General features: G+C 45.3%; 1 protein-coding gene across 1 annotated transcript in view; it reads right to left on the bottom strand.

The window, feature by feature from the left end:
- The window catches only part of PNPT1 (polyribonucleotide nucleotidyltransferase 1), a 1,336,943-nt gene that overhangs the window by 677,587 nt on the left and 635,879 nt on the right, over positions 1 to 23,477 (bottom strand). The window contains exons 11-13 of the mRNA XM_069608057.1: positions 3,922 to 3,979; positions 915 to 1,011; positions 725 to 827 (exon numbers count right to left, since the gene is read on the bottom strand). Of these exons, the coding sequence (XP_069464158.1) occupies positions 725 to 827; positions 915 to 1,011; positions 3,922 to 3,979 (258 nt within the window). The remainder of the gene's footprint in view (positions 1 to 724; positions 828 to 914; positions 1,012 to 3,921; positions 3,980 to 23,477) is intronic.

Genomic DNA, 23,477 nt, shown 5'->3' with positions numbered 1-23,477 from the left:
TCCAGGTAGGATAGGTCCAGTGCTTGAACGGTGGATCTAAAGCTGCCCGGAGGGAGGAAGGGCTGGACTTTTCACAGGAGGGAGAGCGGACACCAAGCTGTCCGATTTTTCCTAGCTATGGGTGTCTTGAAGGATTGGTTTTGGTCAATGTGGAACCCGAGGGACTTGGCGCAGGAGGTGAGCGCATGTGTGAATCCCTCAGAGTTCATGGTTGATAGCCAGGTCTGCATGTCTGGGTGATCAGTGGTGTTGGTGAGGAGTAGGAATTCGGTCTTGAGGGGCTGAGCTTCAAGTATGCACTGGCCATCCAAGACCGGATCAGCGTGAGGCAGGTTTTGAGCCTATGGATGTCTTTGAAGGAGTCGATCTGAAGGTATAGCTGTGTGTCATCAGCGTATTGGTGGATGTTGTGTGTGTGGCTAGGAGGGCTCCCAGCAGCTCCCTGTATAGATTGAAAATCACTGGGGAGAGAGAGGATGGGACCCTGCGGAACTCCACAGGTGACTGGTAGCATTAGTGATCTAGAGGAGTCCACCTCCATCTAAAACAAACCACTGCCGGTTGGCGAGGTAGGACTTGAAACAGCATAAGACATGGTTGCTGATCCCCATGCGCTGATGTAGGGAGAATGCAATTCATTGAAATAAACATTGTGTCCCAGTGGTGTTTTTTCATTCTTTATTGATAAAAATCAAAAACGCAACAATATACCATTCTACATTACCTGAGTTTGGCCTCTCTGAAATAACCCTGAGCCATGAAGGGGTTTAAACAAATCAACTTCACAATTTATATTTCGAAGGGTAGTCAGATCTCGTCCATCACATCTGTAAATAACATAGTACAATATAATTACAACTTCAAGCAATGTGTACAATTAGGACAAAAAACAAAATCATATACAAAAGATTTACCGTCTATATTGATTCAATACAATGTTTCTAAAAACTTCTTTTGAAATAAGACTGAATGACTCCATTATTTCAAAGGGATCAGCCTCTGGAAACTGGTCTGTACAAAAGATAAAATACATTACAAGAAAGTTTTGTGATGCTGCAAAATATCAATTCTTCTGTACAATTTCAAAATTAAATATACAATTTAACTTTGCTTAGAAGTGAGGAAGAGGCATAAGAAGTGGGCTTACCGAATATTGAGTCACAATCTCTGAGCTCGGCATCACATTGATATCTCTTGTACAAATCCCAGAGCAATTCAGGTTCTACAAGCTTTTTTTATGTCCCCTTCCAGTAGAATGATAGCCAACCTGTCTGTGTGACAGTACTTTATCTGTGGCAGTCTACTATTTTGGAAACTAGGTGGCTGCACTGGAAGGACTACTGGTTTGTAGATGTACCATGTGACAAAAGACACAGATGAGAGCAGTGAGAAAGGATGCTGTGGCATCTTCTGTCACTTCATCTTGAGTGCTATAAAAAAAAAGTGATGCAACCATTCTTCACTAACTGGATTCACAGTGCGCTGATTGCATGGTTACAGTTTCTGCTAGAGCTACTCCAGATTGAGGGAATCACTCAGAATAGCAGTGCTGGCCCCGTTGTATGCATTTTAATGTTTATTTTGGAGGCATGTTTTTTAATTATTGCTGGGCACAATGATCCACCGATTGTTGGGGTGTTTGTCACTACCCTAAGGTTATAACTGCCTTTGGATATACCTTGTTTTCTATGCACCTCAACCCTATTGGGGTAATTCCTTTCTTTTGTGCAATTTCAAGGCTGTGTTGCACAATTGAAAAGAAGGTGTGTGTTAGTTTCACTACCTGTTACCATCGTCACCTGTTGGCATTTAAAGCTGGACAGGTTAGGGCCACCTTATTATGTGCTTCTGGGAAAAGGGAGGCTCTTGTTAAAGACACCTCACAAGGCCTACTGAAGATACAAGGGGGATAATCATATCTATGAAAAAGTAGCTTTTTCCAACCATTAAATGTTTTACAGAGCAAAGTAAAAATAATCCAGTCATGGCTTACAGACATAGGGCGTTGGACCGCTCTCCGGAACAAGTACTGCAGTTTCTGCTACCTGGTACACCTGCTGCCTTGCCTACATCCTTTCTATCTTCTGTGGAATCACTGGACCCAAATCATAATTCACTGTCTTAGGTGGGGCACACATGCCCCAAGCCCATTAAGCTTGACAAGGCTATCAAACATTCCAGACCACTGGTGTAGCCAGCACTTCGTGGAAAGTTGGACTTGCACTAAATACAGGTGGACCAGGGCCAGCAGACCTAATAATTATATAATTATTTCAATTTGATTATCTTTTATAATTATATCCTCTCATGCAAAACATGGAAGCCTGGGTAAAGTCTGACTTGTATAAGCTATTGTTAAATTAACTATAAAATCAAAAGACTCAATTCAACCAAACATCCCCTTTCTTGATCTACAACATTCCTTGGTGCAAACCATTTTATAATGAACGCTCATTCTCTGCCAGCACGTCTTATTCCCCACCTATCTCCGACCGTTGCACCCGGATCTACATTCAGTGTGTACTTTAACACAAGAGATGAACACGTCTAATGCAGAAATGTAACGTTTAAGTGATGGTCTGCATTTCTTGTTATTTAACGTTGTTCCTTTGCATTCCTGTACTGTATTAGTAGCTTCATTTTACACACCATAAACAGGCGACTATAAAAGCCACAATGTGAAATGATATGCAACTAAACAAACTCCTTTCGGTTTTATTATTGTACTAGCAATCACACAACAAAAGAATCCTCTTGATAAGGGCAACTGCTAGTATTTATTGTTTGAGAGGCCATACAACTAGTTGTGCATAAAGTGCCTACACTTGAAATGTCACCAAAACACCACATTCCAGCAAATCTAAAAAGTCGACATCTTGGAAATACAATTTGACATTTTATTTTTTTTAAAGGAGAGTGGTTGCCTGCGCGATCTTCCTGATCCCTGCATTTAACGTGGTAGGCCAAAGCGGCAGGTTGGGCCGATGCAGGGAAAAAAGCATGCATCTTGCCAGTCAGGCACCACGCCATCTATGCCACTGTTGTATTACAGGTAAAACATTTGCTGTTGAAAATTAGAGGGTAATGTACTTGCTGTTTTGCAGTTTTTTAAAATTCAAAAACACCCTGAACAGGAGATTAGACACCTCCATAATGCAGTGTAACCACATAATTGCCATGGTTGTGGCCTTTCACGTCCTTGGGAAGCACTAGGTACTATTGATAGTGTACGACCATGTCCTTGTCAAGCTCGCTTTAAATGTGGCAGCTGAAATACATGTGCAATTAAAGTGTTACTAAAAAGGTCATACGCCTAGTGTTCCAGACTTTATGGACTTAGGCTGCTCAAATCACCATTCTGTCAAGGGATATCCTCTTCCCTTCCACCAGACATTGCTTCAGGCTGTATCTGGTCTAGTGGCCCCATCAGTCCAGAGACCGACTCAGACGGGAGGAACGAAGAATGCTCCAATCATGGAAATTGACCCCGATATGTGACATAGGCTACGCCCCCCGACCAACCCCTTCAATGCCATGAAGGCATCCAACCAGGAAATCTGCACAGGAGTACAGGCTGCAGAAAATGAGTTGCTGTAGGTTGAATCAGTGCTCTTATTGTGGGGATGTAGATCACCGAGCTGCAAGAAAACCTAACGAAAGGAAGAATATGTGGGACCCCTCGCTAGCAGCAGAATGCTGGCTAGCAATACCACCGATAGCTAATAGATTTAGGATGTTCTGCCTTTCACAAGATACTTAAGGGCAGCCCTGAACTCATGAAATCTACAGATTGGGACACACTCACATCTAATCTCATCTCCCAAAATACAAACACTCCTCCACAGTGTTTGCTTGTGCCCTAATCCCCTCCAAGCATTCACGTTGTACAAATACTTCCTAAAACGTCAAACTATACAATACCTTTCAAGCTTTCTTCAGTTTCAAGTCTTATTTTGTTAATAGCTTCATCCCTGGAAATCTAAACAATATTTTATTGTTATTTTAGCACAGGATAGAAATAGATTAAAAGTTCATTTTATTTCAGATAGTTTGTGAACTGCAATACAACATTTCATTAGGATTGTAAAAAAGGCTTGGGGAAGGGGAAACCCCTCCAAAATATACATAAAGGAAAGTACCCCCAACCTAGGAGTTTTCTGATAAAAAGGGAAACTAACTTACCTCCAATTATAGTTCTTCAATTTTGGTTTCACAGATGCACACACTTATTATTCCACATTTGCTTGGAAACCTTGGTGATTTTGTAACATATCAGTATTAATTTGGTGACTAATTTCATGCCCGAATTCTTTTTTGCAGATGCTTTGGACTAAATAAGCACCCAAGGTCAATCAAAGGCCAAATGGATGCTTTAAATCACGCAGAGCACATTGATCATTTTGGCTTTACCAAGAATACAAGGAGTGTGGATCTATGAAAACAGTGTTAAAGAACCATAGTTACAAGTCTAACATTCAAACTTTCACAGATTCACATACTTATTTCAGTAGAGTGCTATCAGGGTTTAGTTATGAGATGAAGCGGATATTTGAATACATGCTTTTATAACTCTAGCACAAACTGGATTTCCTCTCCAATTATACATTCTTCCCAAGGTGTGCAATGCACCCCATTCAGCACATTCTAGCAGATAGTTGGCTAATAAAGAACAGGTTACTTGCCTTTGGTAGTTTCCTTCCTTAAGCATATGGAATTTCTTGCAGATTCCTTATATTTGAAATTCCATGCAGATGCAGACTGCTCCAGCAAGGTCGTATCTAGGTTGGTGCCATCAACCCACTGTCACAGTATCAGTGGTACTTGTTGCACAGTGTTAAAATGGATTCCTAAGATTAGGCATGGTGGACAGATTTTAGGATGCCACCCTAGTTATGGTGAACAGGGAGCTCAGAGTTTAGCCAAAACAAGGTAGTAATATCACACCTCTACAATACAAATATATACAATCACCAGTATGTTACTTCACAATACATCAAATAACTAACCACGTAGAACAGGTAAGTAATGAAGATGCAGTTGAAATTATGAGAACCAATCACAAGTTCAATTCCATATACTTTAGAAGTCTGTCCTGAACATGTATGGGGCCTAGCGCCCACAAGTCACAGGTTCCAACACAAGGTTTCTCACAGGTATATATTCTCTAAAGGGATGGAATGGACCTGTGTTGATGATTCAGAATAGTACCAAACTATTTAAAGTTCAACCACAATTTACCAGAAGACAGGTAAGCTCTCATCTCTCTTCCAGACCCAAAGTTAACACAGAGGCGGGATACTTGATGACCAAAGGTAAGTATGTGGGAGATAGGAGACAAAGGGATTTGTTCCCAATGTTACCATGTGGAGGACAGGGAGGGACAGTTAGGCTTACTTACACCCCCCCCTGACTCGGATTTTCCCAGGGATCACAATGGGTTGACAAGGAGGTGGGGGTAAGAGGGCTGCGGATGGTCGCTGGGAGTGCAGTCTTCCATCCTTTGTTCCATTCAGCGGTGCCCAGGGGTTGCAGGTTTGAGGATATTTAATGTCAGATGCAACTGCAAGATGCACTCCCTGTAAATGAAGAAATGTGGATTCCAATGATGCAGACTTCTTCGGAACACTTCACAGCAAAGGAGACTACCAGTGTCATCCTGCTTTCAGGATCTCATCGCCAGGACAAAATAGAACTAAATAGAATATTTGCCATTATTGAGTGCTGGATGATGCAGAACAATCTGGCGCTCAATCGAAGCAAGACGGACCTTCTGGTTGTCGGTACGGTAGGCACCCTGTCCAAATTGGACCCAGAGTATAAACACTTTCTGTTGGGGGATGTAGAAATCATCACTCTCCAAGGTTAAAATCCTGGGAGTTGTTCTCGACCAGGTTTTGGATATGAAACCGTTTGTAGGTTGTACCGTTGCCTCAGCAACTTATATTAAATTATTAGCCCACCTGAGACCTTTTATCGCTCAAGATAATGCAGAAGCAATTGCACAAGCAAAGGCACAAAGATTGATTATTGTTGTAGTCTCCGAGCAGGAGCCAGCAAAGCTTCTATCAATAGGAGTCACGCCGCGCACTTCATTGGCTTCCTGAGGAGGGACGCATTGTATTCAGGTTACTGGTAATCACATTTAAGTGCTGAATGGGTACAATGCTGACCTTAATAACAAGATCATATCAAGGAAAAACCCAACTGCAGAAGCTTCAGATCAAGCAACCAAAACCTCTTATTTCTGCCTAGATGCAAGACTAAGAAAGTGCAGGGAGGAGCCTTTTTCGGCGTAGACCCCTCCTTGTGGAATGCATTACCAGCTGCATTGAGAAACCACCGGTCCTTATGCTTGTTTAAACCTGGTTTGTTTCGGTAAGTATCCAGTCTCTGTCTTCTCCTGCCCCTCTCCACCTGGTGACACATTGTTTTCCCCTTTTGCCTGGACCTTATTTGTTACAGGTCATGTTCCTGTCTTGTCCGCACCCTCACACCTACGGGTTTATGGCTGTGCATTATAAATAAACTAATGTAAAGTAAAACAAGTAAAAAAAGTGATGATCACCATTGCAGGCAACGATGGGCATCATTCCAGTCGCGGTCACAGAAGCTGCTCCAGGACAGGTTCCCTTGAAGGAATGAAGCTGGAATTTCAGGAGAAGGCGACTTGCGGCAAAAGCTGTCGATCACCAAAGTTCCTGGCTTGAAGGCGGAACAGCGATGGTTCTGGCGAGGTAGCCCACTAGGCAGCTGGTCAGTCCACTGAGCAGTCTAGGGACACTTCCAAAGGTTCTGAGGGGCTGGATCATCAAGACTACTTGGTTCCACTAGTCCAAGGGGAGAAGCACCAACAAAGGTCTTCGGCGATCAGGCCGAGGAGCAAGGCATCACTGGAGACAATGCTGGTCCACAGCAGAAGTCGTCCTCGAGTCATCAACGGACTGCTCTTCTGTGAAGGATTAATGGCTCCAACGTAGATCTGAAGAATGGATGCAGGAGTAGTCCCTTTATCCAAAAAGCGAGTTGGAAGCAAGTCGAAGCCCACCAATGGTAACGATCTGCGCCGTTCAAACTGCCAGTAGTTGTGCAATCTGGAACTACTGGTTTCACATCCGCCCCAGTAGCAGACTTTCTGGCATCAGTGATGTGGAAGGGGACTAGATAGCCCAGCCCCCTTCCTGGGTGGCGGGATCCACACACGTTTTACATACTCGCACCACACACATGCACCCACCAATTAGCCGGCAAAAGCAGCAGCTTCCCCGGGCAAGTGCATGAGCTTAAGGACTTCCTCACCCGAGAAGGCAGAACGACGGCCAAACTAAAATACGGCCAAAGAAAAAGCGCAAATCTTGTGGCATGGCGTTTTACAGTGAAGCCACGTTTAGTAGCCATACGCAGCAAACGCACATGTGCACACCAGAAATAATGCAAAAACTGTACGAATGTAACTGCTGCCACCAGCTTGTTTTAGCACATAAAAAGTAACCAAAAATCCCATTTGTAAAATGTTAGGGTGATATAAAAGTACATACATACATACATACATACGTACGCACACACACAAAAAAGGTTGGGAAGAAATCTCAACTAATCTTTCAATGGATTGCATTCTCCCACAGATTCGTCATCTGGATAGATATCCCCCATAGCTGTTCTCAGTAAATATAAACAAGGGGCTTAATGCAGCTAGACGGCACCTTCCACGGTTCTTGTGCCCTTAAGAGTCTGGTCATGTCATCAACATCCATACACATGGTACACGCTCAGCCCCTTACCACATTTCCATTTTTTCCAGAAGCACAGGAGGATCCTGAGGTTTGTCATCAGGAATTAGAACCTACAGTTTAAGGTGCTTGCCTTGAGGTTGTCCTCCGTACCCACATGCTCACCAAGCTGTTAAACTGTAGTGACAGCACACCTCAGGAGAGGATGTGTCTATGTCTTCCTGTATTTGGATGACTGGATCCACTGTGCCGTTGGTTGGAGCAGTTGGAGCAGTTATCAAGAAATCGTCTGCTCACCGCTTGGGCCTGTCTCTGAATTTCCATAAATCTAACAACAGCATCCAAGACACCCCAGTTCATCAGTGCAGTCCTGGACATGCAGCTAGGGAAGATTTCCTGTCCGAGGAAAGAATTACTAGCATTCAGCATAAGGTTATGCTGTTCCAAAACTCTCACAGGCTACCAGCTTCCGCCTTCCTTTTTTTTTTTAATTAAGCATATTATTAGTTTACATTTTAAACCTGTTTATGCTTTAATTTTCTTAACAAAATAACTACATAAAATAAATCTGCAAAAAAAAAAAAAAAAAAGGTAAAAATCACAGATAAAAGATGCCTTTCTCAGTCTCATGGGCCTCATGGCTTCCTGCATGTTTCAGGTACCAGAGGCTAGGTTGAGGACGTGCTCCCTGCAGTGGCTGCTTTGTGGTCAGTGGTCAGTTTTCCGATATGTTGGATGTCCGCTAGGTCTCGAGGACAGTGGCCAAGGACCTGTTGTGGTGGTCCACTTGGGAGAATCTGATGGCAGGAGAACTGTTCTGGACGCCTTGGCCAGAGGCCCATGCCATCATGGACGTGTCACTGAAAGGCTAGGTTGCTCACTGCAAGTGAGCAGACTTTGGTCCCAGGTAGAGTGCCAATGATACATCAATCTGTTGGAAGTGCAAACCGTCAGACTAGCGCCAATGGCTTTGCGCTGTGCATTCGGGGAGAAGAATGTCCTGGTCCTGATGGACAGCCCAATAGCCATGCACTACCTCTGGGGTGGGCGGGGGGATGCAGTCATTGCCCCATATAAGGAGGCCATACAATACAGCTTTGGTTCTGGTCATCATAGAACAAGATCTCGTCTCCGCAGCCCAACTAACGGGAACGGAGAACAGGTTGGTGGATGCTGTGAGCCGGCAGATTCCAGTCTCCCACAAGTGGGAAATTTGGCTAGAAGTCGCTGAGGAGGTCTTTCACCTTTGGGAAACCCCTTCTGTGGATCTTTTTGCACTGAGACACAGGTCAAAGTGCAGACTGTTCGGGTCTAGGAAATTTCCCCAGCGGGGGACATCTTCTTGGTGGAGTAGACCTTCGACCTCCACTATTACTCCACCTCCCCTCGATTCCAATCATCCCGTTGGTTCTCAGGAAGTTCATTAAGTATTGGGTACAGCCAATTCTAATCACTGGACTGGGCGAGGACATGGCACACAGAACTTCTTGAGCTGACCATTTTCCCATCTCTCAGTCTTCTTTGGAGTGCAGATCTCTTGTCCCAGTCAGAGTCGGGTGCTTCACCCAAACCCAGAGTTTTTCAGCCTCTATGCGTGGCTCTTGAAAGACTAGGGTATGATGGCTGGGATCTGGGATGATGTCTTGCAGGTGTTGCTGGCCTTCTAGGAGGTCCATCTACACATGAAGATGGAGGAAGTTCAAGGTATGGTGTAAAGAGATGTGCAGATCTGGTGTTGTGCCCTGCGCCTCAACGGTCTTGGAGCTTTTGTTGTCCTTGGCCAAGTAGGGTTTACAGGTGGGCAGGGTGAAAGGTATTACCCAAATTGACCTTTTACAATTGACCTTTTGCACAATTGACATTTATATTTTAGTTATATTATGTATGTATTGGGTTGGTTTTGGATAAAAAATAATATAAGGGGATTGGGTGAGGGGCTGCAGGGGGTTTTGGATTGGTTGAGGGGTTGCGGGGGGTTTACCCCCGCATATATGTCCTAATTGACCTTCTGAATTAGGTCATTTCTCCCGAGGTCAATTGTAAAAAGGTCAATTAGTATACAACCGGGTGAAACGGTATCTGGCTTCTCCTCCTTTTTCAAGGGGCTGCCTGATCAAGGCTCTTTTCAGTTGCTCAATTTCAGGGGTCGAAATTTGAATTCATGGAGCAGGAGCTGAAAGTAGCTCCTGAGTGTCAGGATTTTCCTCTGACCCCATTTAAAGCCCAGTTTCATGAATGGAGCTCCTGAACGGTGGTGGAACTTGCTCTCCTCTCCCCCTCGAGAACTGTGATATGCACCCGAAAATGCGTCTTGAACCCCTGCTTCGATTGCTGTGTTCATCTGTCTTGTACGCTATTGCACATGGTCTCTGTTGAATCCTTGGCCTCAGGCCACGTGTTTTCACTTTTGATGTTCTTTTTAAATTGCTTTCCCTTTTATGCCTTTATATTTTTTTTGTCAAGTCTTGCTCACTTGCTTTATCGCTGCTGTTACTGCAGAAAGAGGCACTAATAAATAGCATGGAACGAATCCAACTTCCAAATGAGCAGCAACTATAACTGTGTCCAATACATATGACCATTCATTCTTTACACGTCTTCTAGGTTTGCTAATGTACTTTTTAATGCAAATGTTTAGACTGAATTCATGTAAAATAGGTATATTTATGTTGAACCATTTGGCATAAGGAGTCTAAAGTGGTTCGTGGTTGCAGTCAAGCTAATCAGGCTCTGATTGGCCCAACCTAAGAGCTAAATAGCTCCCACCCATTTCAAAACCTGAATTTCCTAATGGGAATTTAAATAGGTTTCCCCGGTCCAATTTGTGGTTTCACCATGTGACCTTTATCTGGCCCATTCTTTCTTGATGGCGGACCATTTTGTACTTTTGCATTCCACATCAATCAGGCTTCTTACTTTGAAGGCTATTCCTGAAGGGGATTACATGGGTTAGGCATGTAAGTGAGATGTAGCCAGGTCTTGTAAAGCCCTGTTCCTCCAGTTTAAGAAGAAAGTTAAACTGAGAATTAGGCTGCCTTCTTTGCCATTCACAAACTAAAACAATGCGTTGCCAGTGTTTTATCTGCTGCCTCACCCATCAAAAGGAGTGAATCCATAGGTTTGATGCGAAAAAGGGCACTGAGCTACTATGTGGCTAGCACAGCAGACTTTCACATGGACAACCAGTTTGCTGCATTTTCGCAGTGCGGTTACCAAATAGACACCTCGCTTGATCGTTCTGTGCAAAATGGAGTGCTATGAAAAGGCAGGTAAGGAGGTCCATGCGGGATTCTAAACCCAGTCTACTAGAGACGTGGTCACCTCCGCTCTGCAAAGAGGGGTTGCCTTTGAAAGATATCTGCTAGCCTGCCACGTGGGTGTCGTTTCACACATTCGCAAAGCATTACAGTTCATTTGTTGAGGGGTAGCAATGTCCGGTTTGGCAGGGCCAGTTCACCAAGTTTTCAGGTCTAACACTTTTAGCCTGCCTCTTTCTGCTATACAGCTGTGGAACATGTAGGATAATGCAATCCATTGAAGTAAAACATGACTTACTGGCAATGTTCTTTCTATGGATTCCACTGACACAAATTACTCATCGTCCTCCCTGCCTACCCCTCTTCTAAAAGCTTTCTTGTGGGTGAGTTTAAAGTGGAACATCCAACTCTGCAATGCTTCATGACTGCAGGCATCAGCACTACCTGTATGGAAATCCCAAAGCGTCTTGCTTCTTCCCCAGGACTTCTCTTCACAGCACACTTCTCCAATATTGCCATATCGCTCATGCTTTCTTGCGGATTATTCCTCATTTCTTCTGGATCTCTTGGACTTCACTTACTTGGACTTTCACTGGATCTCTGTCTCAGCCGTTCACCTCTGCATGGGTTCTTAGTACCTTGCTGCCAAAATTATGTACCTGGGCCCAAGGTCAGGCAATAACCACGCAGGAAGGAGTCTGAACCTAGGTATGTAGAAAATTGGAGTTGTCTTTATTGTTACAGGATTCAGTAAGAAGGTAGTTCATAGTAAACATCTTTCTGGTCTGAGCTCCCATCCTCCAATCCCCTGTCACACATGGAATCCCAGAGCTCCCCGGGTTCCACATTCCACACTTCCTCAGAGCTCATGCACATACAGACAAAACAGGTGACCAAATCAATACAGGGTCCTTTCACATGTGCCACTGCACATTTCCCAGTTAAGCATGTGCCACTGCACATTTCCCAGTTAAGCAAGACAACGGACAAGTGTGACAGTGAATATAGTCACTATCTGGACCACATCTTGGGCCAGTAGAATTGAGGAAACAACCTCTCCCTAGTTTTCCACACTCCAAGGTATCAGTGGGAATGCATAAAGGAGATGGAAATTCCTCTCAATCAGGAACACCTCCCACAGTGCACCTCGGAGGAACTTCCCTAGAGCATAACAGCTTGCACTTACCGTTGACATAGGAGGTGAGCAGGTCCATTTGAGGGGTTTCCCAAAGGTTGAAGATGCCCAAAGGTAGTTCCAGGCAAAGCTACCAACAAAGCCCTGCCTGGCTCAGGGCATACGTCACAACATTGTCGTTTCTGGACAGATGGGCTGCTAACAGGAACATGTCTTTGGAAAAGACAAGAACTTCAGCTACATTGCTTCCCTGCACAGTGGCAGCAATCCTACACTCCCCACCCCTTGTTGATTTTTTGCATGGTCACTGTTTTCCGTCACAATCAAAACAATTTTCCACTGAATCAAAGTTTTCAGGGCAAGACTAATTGTTGGCAACTCCAGCAGGTTGATGTGCCACCTGGACTCTGCCAAGGACAAATCCTACTCACTCCGACAACCAGGTGGGTATCCTGGTCTTTCAGGGAACCATCTGGCATCATGGTCTCTTTGGGGCAAAGGTTGCAAGAATGGTTTCCCTGTGGTCAGGATGACAACCTGGGCCAAAATGCTTGATCCTGTGTAACACATTGGAAACCCAAAGCAGGTCTAACATGCTTTCTGAGAACTGGCACCACTGCGACCAGAGGGGCCACTAGAGCAACAAAGGAAGCCGGGACTCGCAGCAGAAAATGCAGAAAGCAATGTGACCTAGAATGCGAAGAAAGGCTGAGGCTCGCAGGAAATCATCGTTTTGACACATTTGGCCCATCTGCGAGATATTTAAAACACTGCCTTTTCCAAGTGATTTGCCAAGACTGCTCAGAAAAACTGGCGCTCCTGAGAAGGTGTCACCTGAGATTTTTGTAAGTTCAGAGAAATGCCCAGGCTTTGAAGGAATGGCAAGTTGGGTGAAGGTGGGGAAAAAGCCTGTTCCGGGGAGTGACCAAAGACAAAATCAGCTGTCCTTAGTTGAGTCGCCACTGCAATCAGCTTGGTGAAGACCACGAAGTGGAGATGTACAAACAAAATTAGTTTGCGGAATTGGCAATGCCCATCGCCAAACACAAACCTCAGACACTTTCTATGGATTGGGTGAATTGGCACATGAAAATAAGTGTCCAGATGATGTATGGACACCACCCAGTCTTAGGAATCTAAGGTCTGGGTCAACATCACCATCTTAATCCTGTCTTTCTTCAGAAACATGAGGAGAGGTCTGAGGTCTAAGATGAAACGGATGCCCTGTCCTTTTCGGGGAGCAAAAAGTGGTGAGAGTACTATACTTTCCCCCAGTTTCCTCACCGGAACTGGTTCTATGGCAGCATTCAACAGAAGGGACCAAATCACCTTAGACAGGGAAGGGTGTGGGGAGTGTATCCTTCATGGTAGCAGATCATCTGGGTGTATGAGGCGTGTAAGACCTCAAGATACTACCTGCAGGACCTAAGCATCCGATATAGTAGTACGTCACAAGCTCAAGAAACCCACAATTCTTCCTCCCAAGGGAGTGGAGTGTGTTAAGAAAACTCAAGAGACTTTTGTATATGCCATGGAGTCGGCGATTGACCCTTGGGGTTGGCTCGTATCCATCCTCCTCTCCCTGAATGGGTGAAATGCATTTGGGCAATGTGAGGCCGCAAAGTGTGTCTTGCACTATGGAAAAAAGAATTAAAAGGTCTGAAGCCACAGCCCGTGCCAGAAGGCGAGGCAGACTGAGCAAACGATGGAACTAGTACCAACTTAACTGCAAGACTGACTTTGTGGTCATTTGAGGCCTTTAACTTCTCTAAAGCTTTATTAGCTTTTGTACCAAAATGTTGCACAATGCTGAAAGGCAGACCACATTTTTCCTGTTCATTTGGTGCAAAGCCTGAGGTTGTCCTCCAACAGTACTTCTGCACCACTGATGCGCTGCACATGACTCAAGCCACATTCTGCTATATCCAGCCTTGCCTTTTTCACTTGGCATGCCGCTTCCTTTCGATCAGCTACAATATCATTGAAGCAATCCCTCAATGCTCGCTCTCGAGTAGGTGGCTTTCCACCTTGGATATTACCTTCCAAACACATGAGGGCAGTTAACAGGAATGCAGAAAGTCAATAGCTTTCAAGACACTTACTGCCCATAAATGTTCTTCCTCCTGAATGCATTAAGCTTATAGCCATCATGATCCAGAGGGAAAGATGGCAGGTTGAGGACTTTGCTCCCGCCATAGTGGCCTGTACAACTAGGATTACAAAGGGTGCATGCTTTGATAACTAAAGTGGTTCCGTAACGCCTGGCTTGGATTTCCTAGCTAGATCTTCATTTACCATCAGTGCCCAGCATGGATTTGGCCATAATGCAGGAACCAGGTCGGCCACTGCTGGACTCAAAGCAGGATGTCTTCCTATGAGGCCCTTTGTCAATCAAGTTGCATTGCTGGACAGGTTTGGATGTTCTTTGAGACACAAATCCTCAACTACTCCCTTTATAGATTGGCAGAATACCAAGCTGGGATGGTAATACAGAGATGCTTCCTCAATCTCAAAATCTGAAGCCGTGTCCAGCCAGCTTGTGTCCCGGAGGTCAGCCACCAATTTAGAAAAGTCTGGCTTTTGAAAGATTGCCTAGTCTCACACCTGACCATGAAAAATTATTGAAGATTACTGGCCAAAAGGCACAGGATCTCGTTGGACATAAATTATCTTGCAATATTATGAAGTATCAAGTACTGAAAGCTGACGTGTAAAGGTCAGCACCCTTCGACAGTCATCCCCACTCTGCACTGAGGTTGCTGATGCAATGGTCTTGGCAGGGTTTGTCCTCGACTCAAGAGGTGCTGCACACTACATTCTTTTTCAGGACAGGATCAGGTACTTCCAGCGACACATGCTGCTCTTACTTGGTGTCCTGCTGGCCTCAAGTGGCATGGTGGGACCGTCTTTACAGGTTAGTGTCAAGGCACCAACGCTTTAGAAAGAATATATAGCATCTGTTATCTGAAATCATCCCAGTCCTCAGCAGACTATGAGATTAGGGACATTTCACTCTATTGGACAGAGAATCCAAAGAGTCTTCTTTGCTGTTGTGGAGACAGATGATTCTTTTTCTTTTTTGCGCAAGAAGATGAGGAGTGTCGAGACCCACTACAGGAGAGGGAAATCATTTTTTTACGTGCCTTCTTCAAAGCAGGAGAGGGTGTCCCTACTGTAATATCTGAGAAGGACCCACTCTTGAAAGAAAGAGCCAGAACCGCTTCTGTAGGTTTTTTTTTTCTGGACTTTGCAGAGAGGTGGCCTCAATTTACCAACATTTCACGCTCAAGAATTGCGTTAGGGTTCATGGCCTGACAGGAACTGTTATCTGAAACATCATGGTCAGCCCCAAAGCACCCGGTACAAAATATATGGGGAGGGTCGATTATCAACATCTTAGGGGTGCGTTGACTGCACTGTTTCAACCCAGAGGTCTTCAATGAAATTGCAAAATGTTAGGGTAGATTTTCATTTTTATGCACACTATCCTCCACATGCGAGTCCCACTGTACTTTTTGCTGGACTAGTGGATTTTTGGTCTGGTTCACCTTTTTCCACACTCACTCATTTTACCGTATCTTCTGGGATACTTTGCATTTCTTTTTATACCTGTTGCTTGTAGTTATGCTTTCCTCCAAGTTGTATGCCATTTGTCTGACTTTTGCAACACACAACTCTGTGCAGTGTTGCTGGGAACCCTTTGGGCTTACATTTTAATCTTCTGCCGTAGGGGGATATTTGTATCCTTTCCATCTTTTATATTGTGAGATCAACACACCCCACCTTATGTGGAGTGCTGATGGGGTTACACTGTATCCCCTTTCTCACTGTCCCTTAAAAGTATTGGTTACAGTGACAAGCTAATCTGAATAATTGGTGGCATTGGTTTCATCCGACCTGCTTTTGCAGAATTTTTACTTCCAGGCTGTACTCTGGTAGTGCACAAAATGGTCACCATTAACAATAAATTGTGACTCTGTTCTTTATTTTGCCAATTCAAGATGGCTTATCCCTTCTTGGTTCTTCTTCCCTGCTGGGTGGGGGAGGTCTCGGTTTGACGCTTGTCTTTGGCAGGATCCCTTTGTGAAGCCTGCAAAGTTCTAGTGTGTCTGTGAGGAAAGAAAGAATACCGGGGAGGACTCTGAAACTCTGCTGTTCTTTGTCTTCTGCTGTGGCCGCCTGTCCTGAAAGGACCGCCACCATTCAGAGTGTGAATGGTGAATAGGTGCTGATTGGTTGAGTTCCTGCGTAAGAGCTGGGAAAGATAGGGCACTAGAAATTGAGAATCACTGTGCTAGATCTGTGCATTTGTGAGCAAATATGCTGCCTGTGACTAGGTTCTTATCAAATGTGCCCCCCCCCCCCATCTCGTTTCTAGGTTTAGACAGTGTGGGTAATTGAACATGTGCCACAATGGCACTTGGTTGGTTGGTAGTTTCCTTGATCTTAAGGTGTTCTATGATGTTGAGATAATTTCAAACAGTCATAAGTTCAAACACTCAATGTGTTAATATATATTGGTGATTTTTAATTGCAGTTTATCTGACACTTGTTTTGACCCAACAAAGGTCTTGTTCAAGGCTGTGACAAGCATGCAGGGGATGCCATGTGAACCACAGAGGAACCGTGTGGTATAATATGGTTTATAACCCGAAAGTGTAAACCGGTGAGTAGTTACCATTAAGGTAATGAAAAAGCATTGTGATTTAACATTGTGTCAATTGTCAAAAATGAGTTACAGCGTGTAGAAAGCATGTACATTTATTTGCAGTCCGAGCAATGGAGCGTTATATGGTTCAAGTATCAGGTGAGCAGTTTAGAGACATTGTATAGATCACAAATCCACGTTTGCAGGAAGATGAACATTCAGAAACAGGTCATTGAGGTAACAATGATTACATGCAACGTTTAATAACATGTTTTAAGTACAACAGTAGTTATTTGTGAATAATGTCAATTAGCAGTTAGTGTGATTGGGATTCAATTTCATTTTAGTGGTGGATTATTTAGCACCTGAGTAAACACATTGTCAAGTGTATTTAAATGTTTCCCAGAGAATCATGGGTGACAATATATATCGAAAGAGAAAAAGCACTAAGGAAGGAAAAAGGGGAGGGGGTGCTAGGAAAAAGAAAGACTAGTTAGAAAATGTCCAGAAGTACGTTTAAAATAAAAAAAACGGGAATGGTACGTCCTTACCGTAATTGTGGACACAGGTAAGGTAGGTTTTATGAGTAATGCTCTAAAGTAGAGCCTCCGAATGGGGTAGCCTGCCGGGTAATCATATATGCAAAGCATTAAAAAAATTACCGAATGCTGTTAATGTTCGAAAGAAAATGAAAGTCCTAATTGAGAGAATGCCCAAGGTAAATCAGTGGTTCCCAGTGCCTGTGTAAACTGGGCATGGATAAATGGCTGGTTAGTGGCCAGAAGTTGGCGTTCAGTTGTCTAAGGTTCACAGTGTAAAAGTGCTGCTGGCATTTGTTAGATACCTGAATAATGTTCAGGCAGTAGCTGGTGCTGTGAAACATTCCAATAATATGGGATGTGCTTCCCTGTGACCATGTGTTCATGATTATGTGCATGTTGAGTCATGGTTTTTGTTTGAGGGTACACATACTAATTAAAAAGAAATGATAATTCAATGAGTATGGAATGTTTATGTCCCAGTGAGGCGCATGTGTTCCTAATACGATCCCACATCAGTACATGTGCCTAAGAGGTTCAGAGAGGTTGCATAGTCTAATTATAAAAAGCGAGTCATGCCATAGCAACACCCTTGATGTAAAGGATGAAAAGGGGAAACGTTACGGATAATCATTCCACGAGTATTAAACCGTTATGGCCAAGTGAGGCGCACGTGTTTCTAATATGGTCATGCATCTATAAATGTGTTGCCTAATCAGCTCTGAGAGGCTACGTATTCTAATAAGAGAAAAGAAAACACGAGTCCTGCTGTAGCAAAACCCTTTTTTTGAAGGGTGGGTGAGCAACAGTGCTAGTTTATGCATAATCGATCGCTTAGTGCTAGGAGGTCCATTACTTGCCGACAGTAGTATAGTCCAAAAGAATTTGTGAAAGAGAAACAAAAGTTTGTTATTTAAAAGAAAAATGGAGGTCAGGCTGAAATTAATTACCACGTGTGTGCACTTCAAAGGGCCGCATTAGAATTAATACCTAATTCTATGACAAGACAGGAGGCTCGCATTATGCTATACTTTCTTCATTGCTGCCATATCAGCTTTTCAACTCATGAACATTAAAACTGAAACATTTGTGCTTTTTTCCCGTAACTTCTGAAGAAAAAAAAAAATCAAAATCGAGAGTTTTAAAGTTCACAAGAAAATCAGAGTTTAACACTAGAACCACGACCCCCATGGTCCCCTGGGGTCTGGTAGTCCTGACCTCTCCCTCCTCCACCTATGAGAGTCTGGGCTAGTGCATAATAACCCCTTACACTAGGTCCCTTCCTCTTTCTTTTTGCTGCCTCTATAGAAATAAGTACCTTACATTTGCTTATGACACAGGCATATACATGTCAACATTCACGAAGAGGTGCTAGTTAAAGTTGTCCCGCGTGCGTTAAGGGAGTTAGCGCAAATATTTAATAAAATTACCAGTTCAGTAGCATTATGTCGGCCGGAATGAGTTCCCACTGAAAAACACTGAGGTACGGGAACGCCGGAGTGATTCCATTACAGTAGGTAATGCTTTTTTAATTATAAGTACCTTGTTGTGTGGAGCTGGGGCCGGAGCCGCAAGCGAACGCGCCCGCCCCAGTCAGCCGGCCCCGATCCTCTGTGACCACGGCAGGAACACAGTGGGCCGTGTCCCGTCTTCCCCTGGGGAGTTTCTTTGACGCTGGTGTGCGTTATTTTCAACACGATCGCGAGAAGAGAACAGTTGGAGCCTTCCAGTGCAAACAGAAGGAAAAAAAAAGACCAAATTGTGAATTATATATTTGTATGTATATGAGGTGAGGCTGATTGAAAGCACGAAACCCAGCTAATGTCTTCAGAGCCTGACTGACAAAGAGTGCAGGTTATCTCAGCCATCCTCACTGCTGACAGCCCAGAAGTTGGCCCTGCCAACCAACACAAGTAGAATGGCACATTATAAAAGCCTCAGGGAAACGCCATCCACTACACCAGAGTGGAGGAGGAGGAGTGGGAGGACCACCCCTCAGCAAGATTCCGACTTATCCCATAGCTTCAAAAAAGTGCTGGGGGACGCACATACACAAGCAGTCTCGCATGGAGTGCAGCTTATTGCGCAGAGGCTGGAGATATTGGAGGTGATCATGGCAAAGCAGCAAGATAGCCAGAAAGACGGGCAGAGAGCCCTGGAGAGGGGCTGTCAGCGCGAGACACCCCACAGAAGGGGTTGAAACAAAGGGGCGTAAAGTGGCTCGGAAGAGCAAGAACCCTTTGAACCCCGCCGCCCCCTCCAAGCACCCGAGAAAGGGAGGGTACTGCTCCTCAAGGACTAAGCGACCCTCTCGCTAGGCTAAAAAGAGCCTTCCTGGAGAAAAAGATGGAATGCCCGGACAGACCTCCTACCCCAGGGGTGGATAATTCAGGGGACCATGACGAGGGCTACTCGCCCGATAAAGGAGGGGAAGACGACGATGCCTTTCGGCGCACCAAGGAGAGCGTCGACCCTCAGGACGTGGACAACACCATGGACATGTTTGACCCAGAGGCCATCAGGCACCCTAAATCCTCAGAGTGGGTGCCGTCGCCCAGAGTAGCGGCGTACATGGCCCAGCACATAAGGAAGCCTCTAGATGGAGAGGTGCGATCTCGCATGCGGTTTGAATGTCTGAGGCCAGAGTTGCCAGGGAAACTGGCAGATACACCAGATCTGGACCCCAAGATGGTCACCTTCGTGACGAAGGCCGCGCAGGACATCAGGAAAGGTGTCGACCGTGCCTGGAGAGGATGCCAGGACAAGCTTCTGGATAGAACAGGTCCATTAGCGAAAATAATAGACCTGGCAGAGAAAGCGAAGGACACTGGAACACCGGTGGACGCCCTCGCTCTGGGCAACTGGGCCCAAAGGGTTGTTTTTCTCCTGGGCAATGCTAACTGCACTCTCTCTTCGGAGGGAAGAGGCCTCCTGTTGAAGCTTGACAGTAAATTAAGCGACCTAGCCTCTTACGAGGCAGGGGAGAGTGCCAAAGGCCTATTATTTGGCAAAGCATTCGCAAAAGAAATGTCACAGTTTGTGGGCACGTACTCGGCATTGGAAAACGCCTAGAGCTCAATAAGGAAAATCTGGGTCAAGTTTTTTTCCGGGACCGGACGCCACATGGGTCACGTGTCCGGTCGGTTCAACTTTCAGCGCAGACCACAGGGGCCGCGCGCCCAATGCTGGGAAGGCAAGCAACAGGATACCTTCTTCCCGACCAGATCCAGATTTCTCAGAGGTTGCAGAGGAAGAGGGTCCTACCGACAACCCGGTGCTTCAGGTGGTGAGTACAACTGGCATGAGAGTAAGGTGGAGGACTCTCCAATTTTTAAGCGAATGGCAAGCTTTGTCGTGCGATGCATGAGTGCTTCAAGAAGTGGCAGGACTGAGACTAGAATTTGTGGGGGACTCAGTCCAAAATGCAGAACCTCGCCCCATACACATGGCATGGGAAGAAGCAGAGCTATTACACAGCGAACTTCAGAAATTAGTAGACAAGAACGCAATAGAGCGGGATGGCCAGAGAGGACCGGGGTTTCCTCAGCAACATTTTCCTAGATCACAGGGGGGACAAAATACGGAGTGTCAAACTTGAAGAGCTTGAAGGAATGGCTTGTGTACAATCATTTCAAGATGGAGGGCATCCATCTGCTCCTAGACCTCCTGTGTACGGGAGACTGGCAAGCACGCCTGGATCTCAAGGATGCTTAACTCACAATGCCTTTCGGAAGTATCTGCGCTTTCGGTGGAACTGAGAAACATGGCACTTCACATGTCTTCTGTTGGGCCTAGCGTACGCACCTTGGGCTTTCACCAATCTGATGAAGCCCGAAGCAGCAGCCATAAGAGAAAGGGGGATACTCATTATTATATTCCTAGATGACATTCTCGTGCTAGGTCCAGACAAAGTAACTCTCGCCAAGACAGTGCAGTGGATCTTCGCACTCATGTCCTCGCTCGGTTTCTTAGTGAACTTAGACAAGTCCCAGTTACCAGTTCAAAGGCTAGAATTTCTAGGTTTTACAATAAATACGACCAAAGCGACTCTCGAGATCCCGCAACACAAAGTGAGAGCAATAAAGGAGCTCAGAGTAGTGATAGCGAAGAGAGTTATTTTGCTTCGGAGTCTCGCCAGAGAAGTAGGCCTACTAGCAGCCTCCATTCAAGCAATATTTTCGGGCCCGCTCCACTATCGAGTGCTTCAACGGCTCAAGATCAATCATCTGCAGGGAGGTGTAGGTTATCACCAACTAGTGACCCTAGATCACAACGCACTCACAGAGCTCCACTGGTGGCTGCAGAATATGGAAGCTTGGAACGGCGAGCGATATTCGGGGACGTTCCAGACCTAGCCAGAGTCGGATGCAAGCAGATCAGGTTGGGGAGCCATGTGCGAGCACATAGAAACAGGAGGGAAATGGTCAGAAGAAGAGTTGCGACTGCACATAAACTGTCTCGAATTATTGGCAGGTTTCGCAGTGCGCACCTTCACGAAAGACAGAACTGTTGCATGCTGCTCAAAAATGGACAACATCTCAGCGGTGCGTTATATAAACAAGCTAGGTGGGACGAAGTCCAGGATGCTGGCGGAGCTGGCAAAGGATTTCTGGCATTGCCTCCAGAACCAGATTGCAGTGACAGCGGAGTACCTGCCGGGGACTCTCAACGAGGTGACACGCTATCTTGTAGATTCCAGCGATTGGAAGCTACATACACAGGTGTTCGGGAGATTGCAGGAGCTATGGGGTCCCCTAGACATAGACCTGTTTGCATCCAGACTGAACACCCAGACACAGGAGGTACTTCAGTTGGAGGATCGACCCAGTTGCAGCTGGCACGGATGCCTTTTTGTAACCATGGAGCAGAGCGCTTTATTAGGCCTTCCCACCATTCATCATGATCACGAGAGCGCTAGCGAAAGTTCGCAGGGAGCGCGCCGAAATCGTGATGGTGATACCCTCTGGAAGTCCCAGCCGTGGTGTCCAGTAGCGATTGAACTTTCTTTGGATTTTCGGAGGACAGTTCCTCATCAGCCAGACCTTCTACTCTGACCGTCCGGCCAGACACACATGCTGATAACAGCAGGCAGGCTGCAGTTGATGGCCTGCAGAGTTTCAGGAGAAGATGGGAGTTGCCAGGGATTTCGCAACTCGCTGCATACTGCATCAGAGATTCCTGGGCACCTTCCACCATTAGGAGCTATAGCGTTGCATGGAACGGTTGGGCTCAGTGGTGTTCAGAACGTAGTTTGGATCCCGTTTCAGCCCCTGTAGTTTAGGTCCTTAACTTCCTAGCATCAAGGTTACAGGAAGGCTGCGCTTTTAGAACAATAGGGGTCTACAGATCTGCAATTTCAGGTGGTCATGACAAGGTAGAGCGGAGTTCGGTAGGAGAACACCCCGCGGTCCTGCGACTTCTGAGAGGCATGAAGCTGAGAAGGCCACCAGAACCAAAGTATGCAGTGTTGTGGGATATCAGGGAAGTCTTTCACAGTTATTAGGCAAGCTGGTGATGTTATTATGCCTTACGTCATGCCAAAGGGTATCCGACGCTAAGGCACTGAAAATTGATAGAAAGATCTTCTACCCAGAGGGAGTAGCTTTTACCATTGCTAAACAAAGACAGATTTGCGAGTTATTTCATATCCTTACTTTGCAGAGAATAAGAAGTTGTGCGTTGTGCAGTGCATTAAGGATAATGAAGACGCTACAGCGCAGTTTAGACTGCGAGGGGTGACCCAGTTGCCTATAGCACATAGGAAGCCCTATCATGCGGTAGCAGCAGCGGCGATCGCTAGATGGGTGAGAGCAGTTATGCAATGGGCAGGGATAGACTTGTCCATTTTTGGCACACATTCTGCTGGGGCGCAATGGCTTCTAGAACCTTCACTGCAGGGGTATCGCTTCAAGAGATAATTAAGTCAGCAGATTGGTCCTCTGAGTTGACCTTTAAGACATTCTATTTCAAACCTGTATCTGATATAACAAATCGGGTGGTAGCAAGCTTTGAACAAGCATAATGCGAGCCTCCTGTCATGTCATAGAATAAAGATTGCCCACGCTTACAGCTCAGGAAGTCTTCATTCTATTAAAGACAAGGAGGCGAGCATTATATCCCACCTAGACAAATGACAAATCTTGAACTTACATGTGATGTATTTGAAGTTCA

The sequence above is a fragment of the Ambystoma mexicanum genome, chromosome 4q (genome assembly GCF_040938575.1).
Source record: "Ambystoma mexicanum isolate Mex_15411 chromosome 4q, UKY_AmexF1_1, whole genome shotgun sequence".
Taxonomy (NCBI): Eukaryota; Metazoa; Chordata; class Amphibia; order Caudata; family Ambystomatidae; genus Ambystoma; species Ambystoma mexicanum.
The sequence above is the reverse complement of the archived record's forward strand: the minus strand, read 5'-3'. Positions and strand labels throughout refer to the sequence as shown.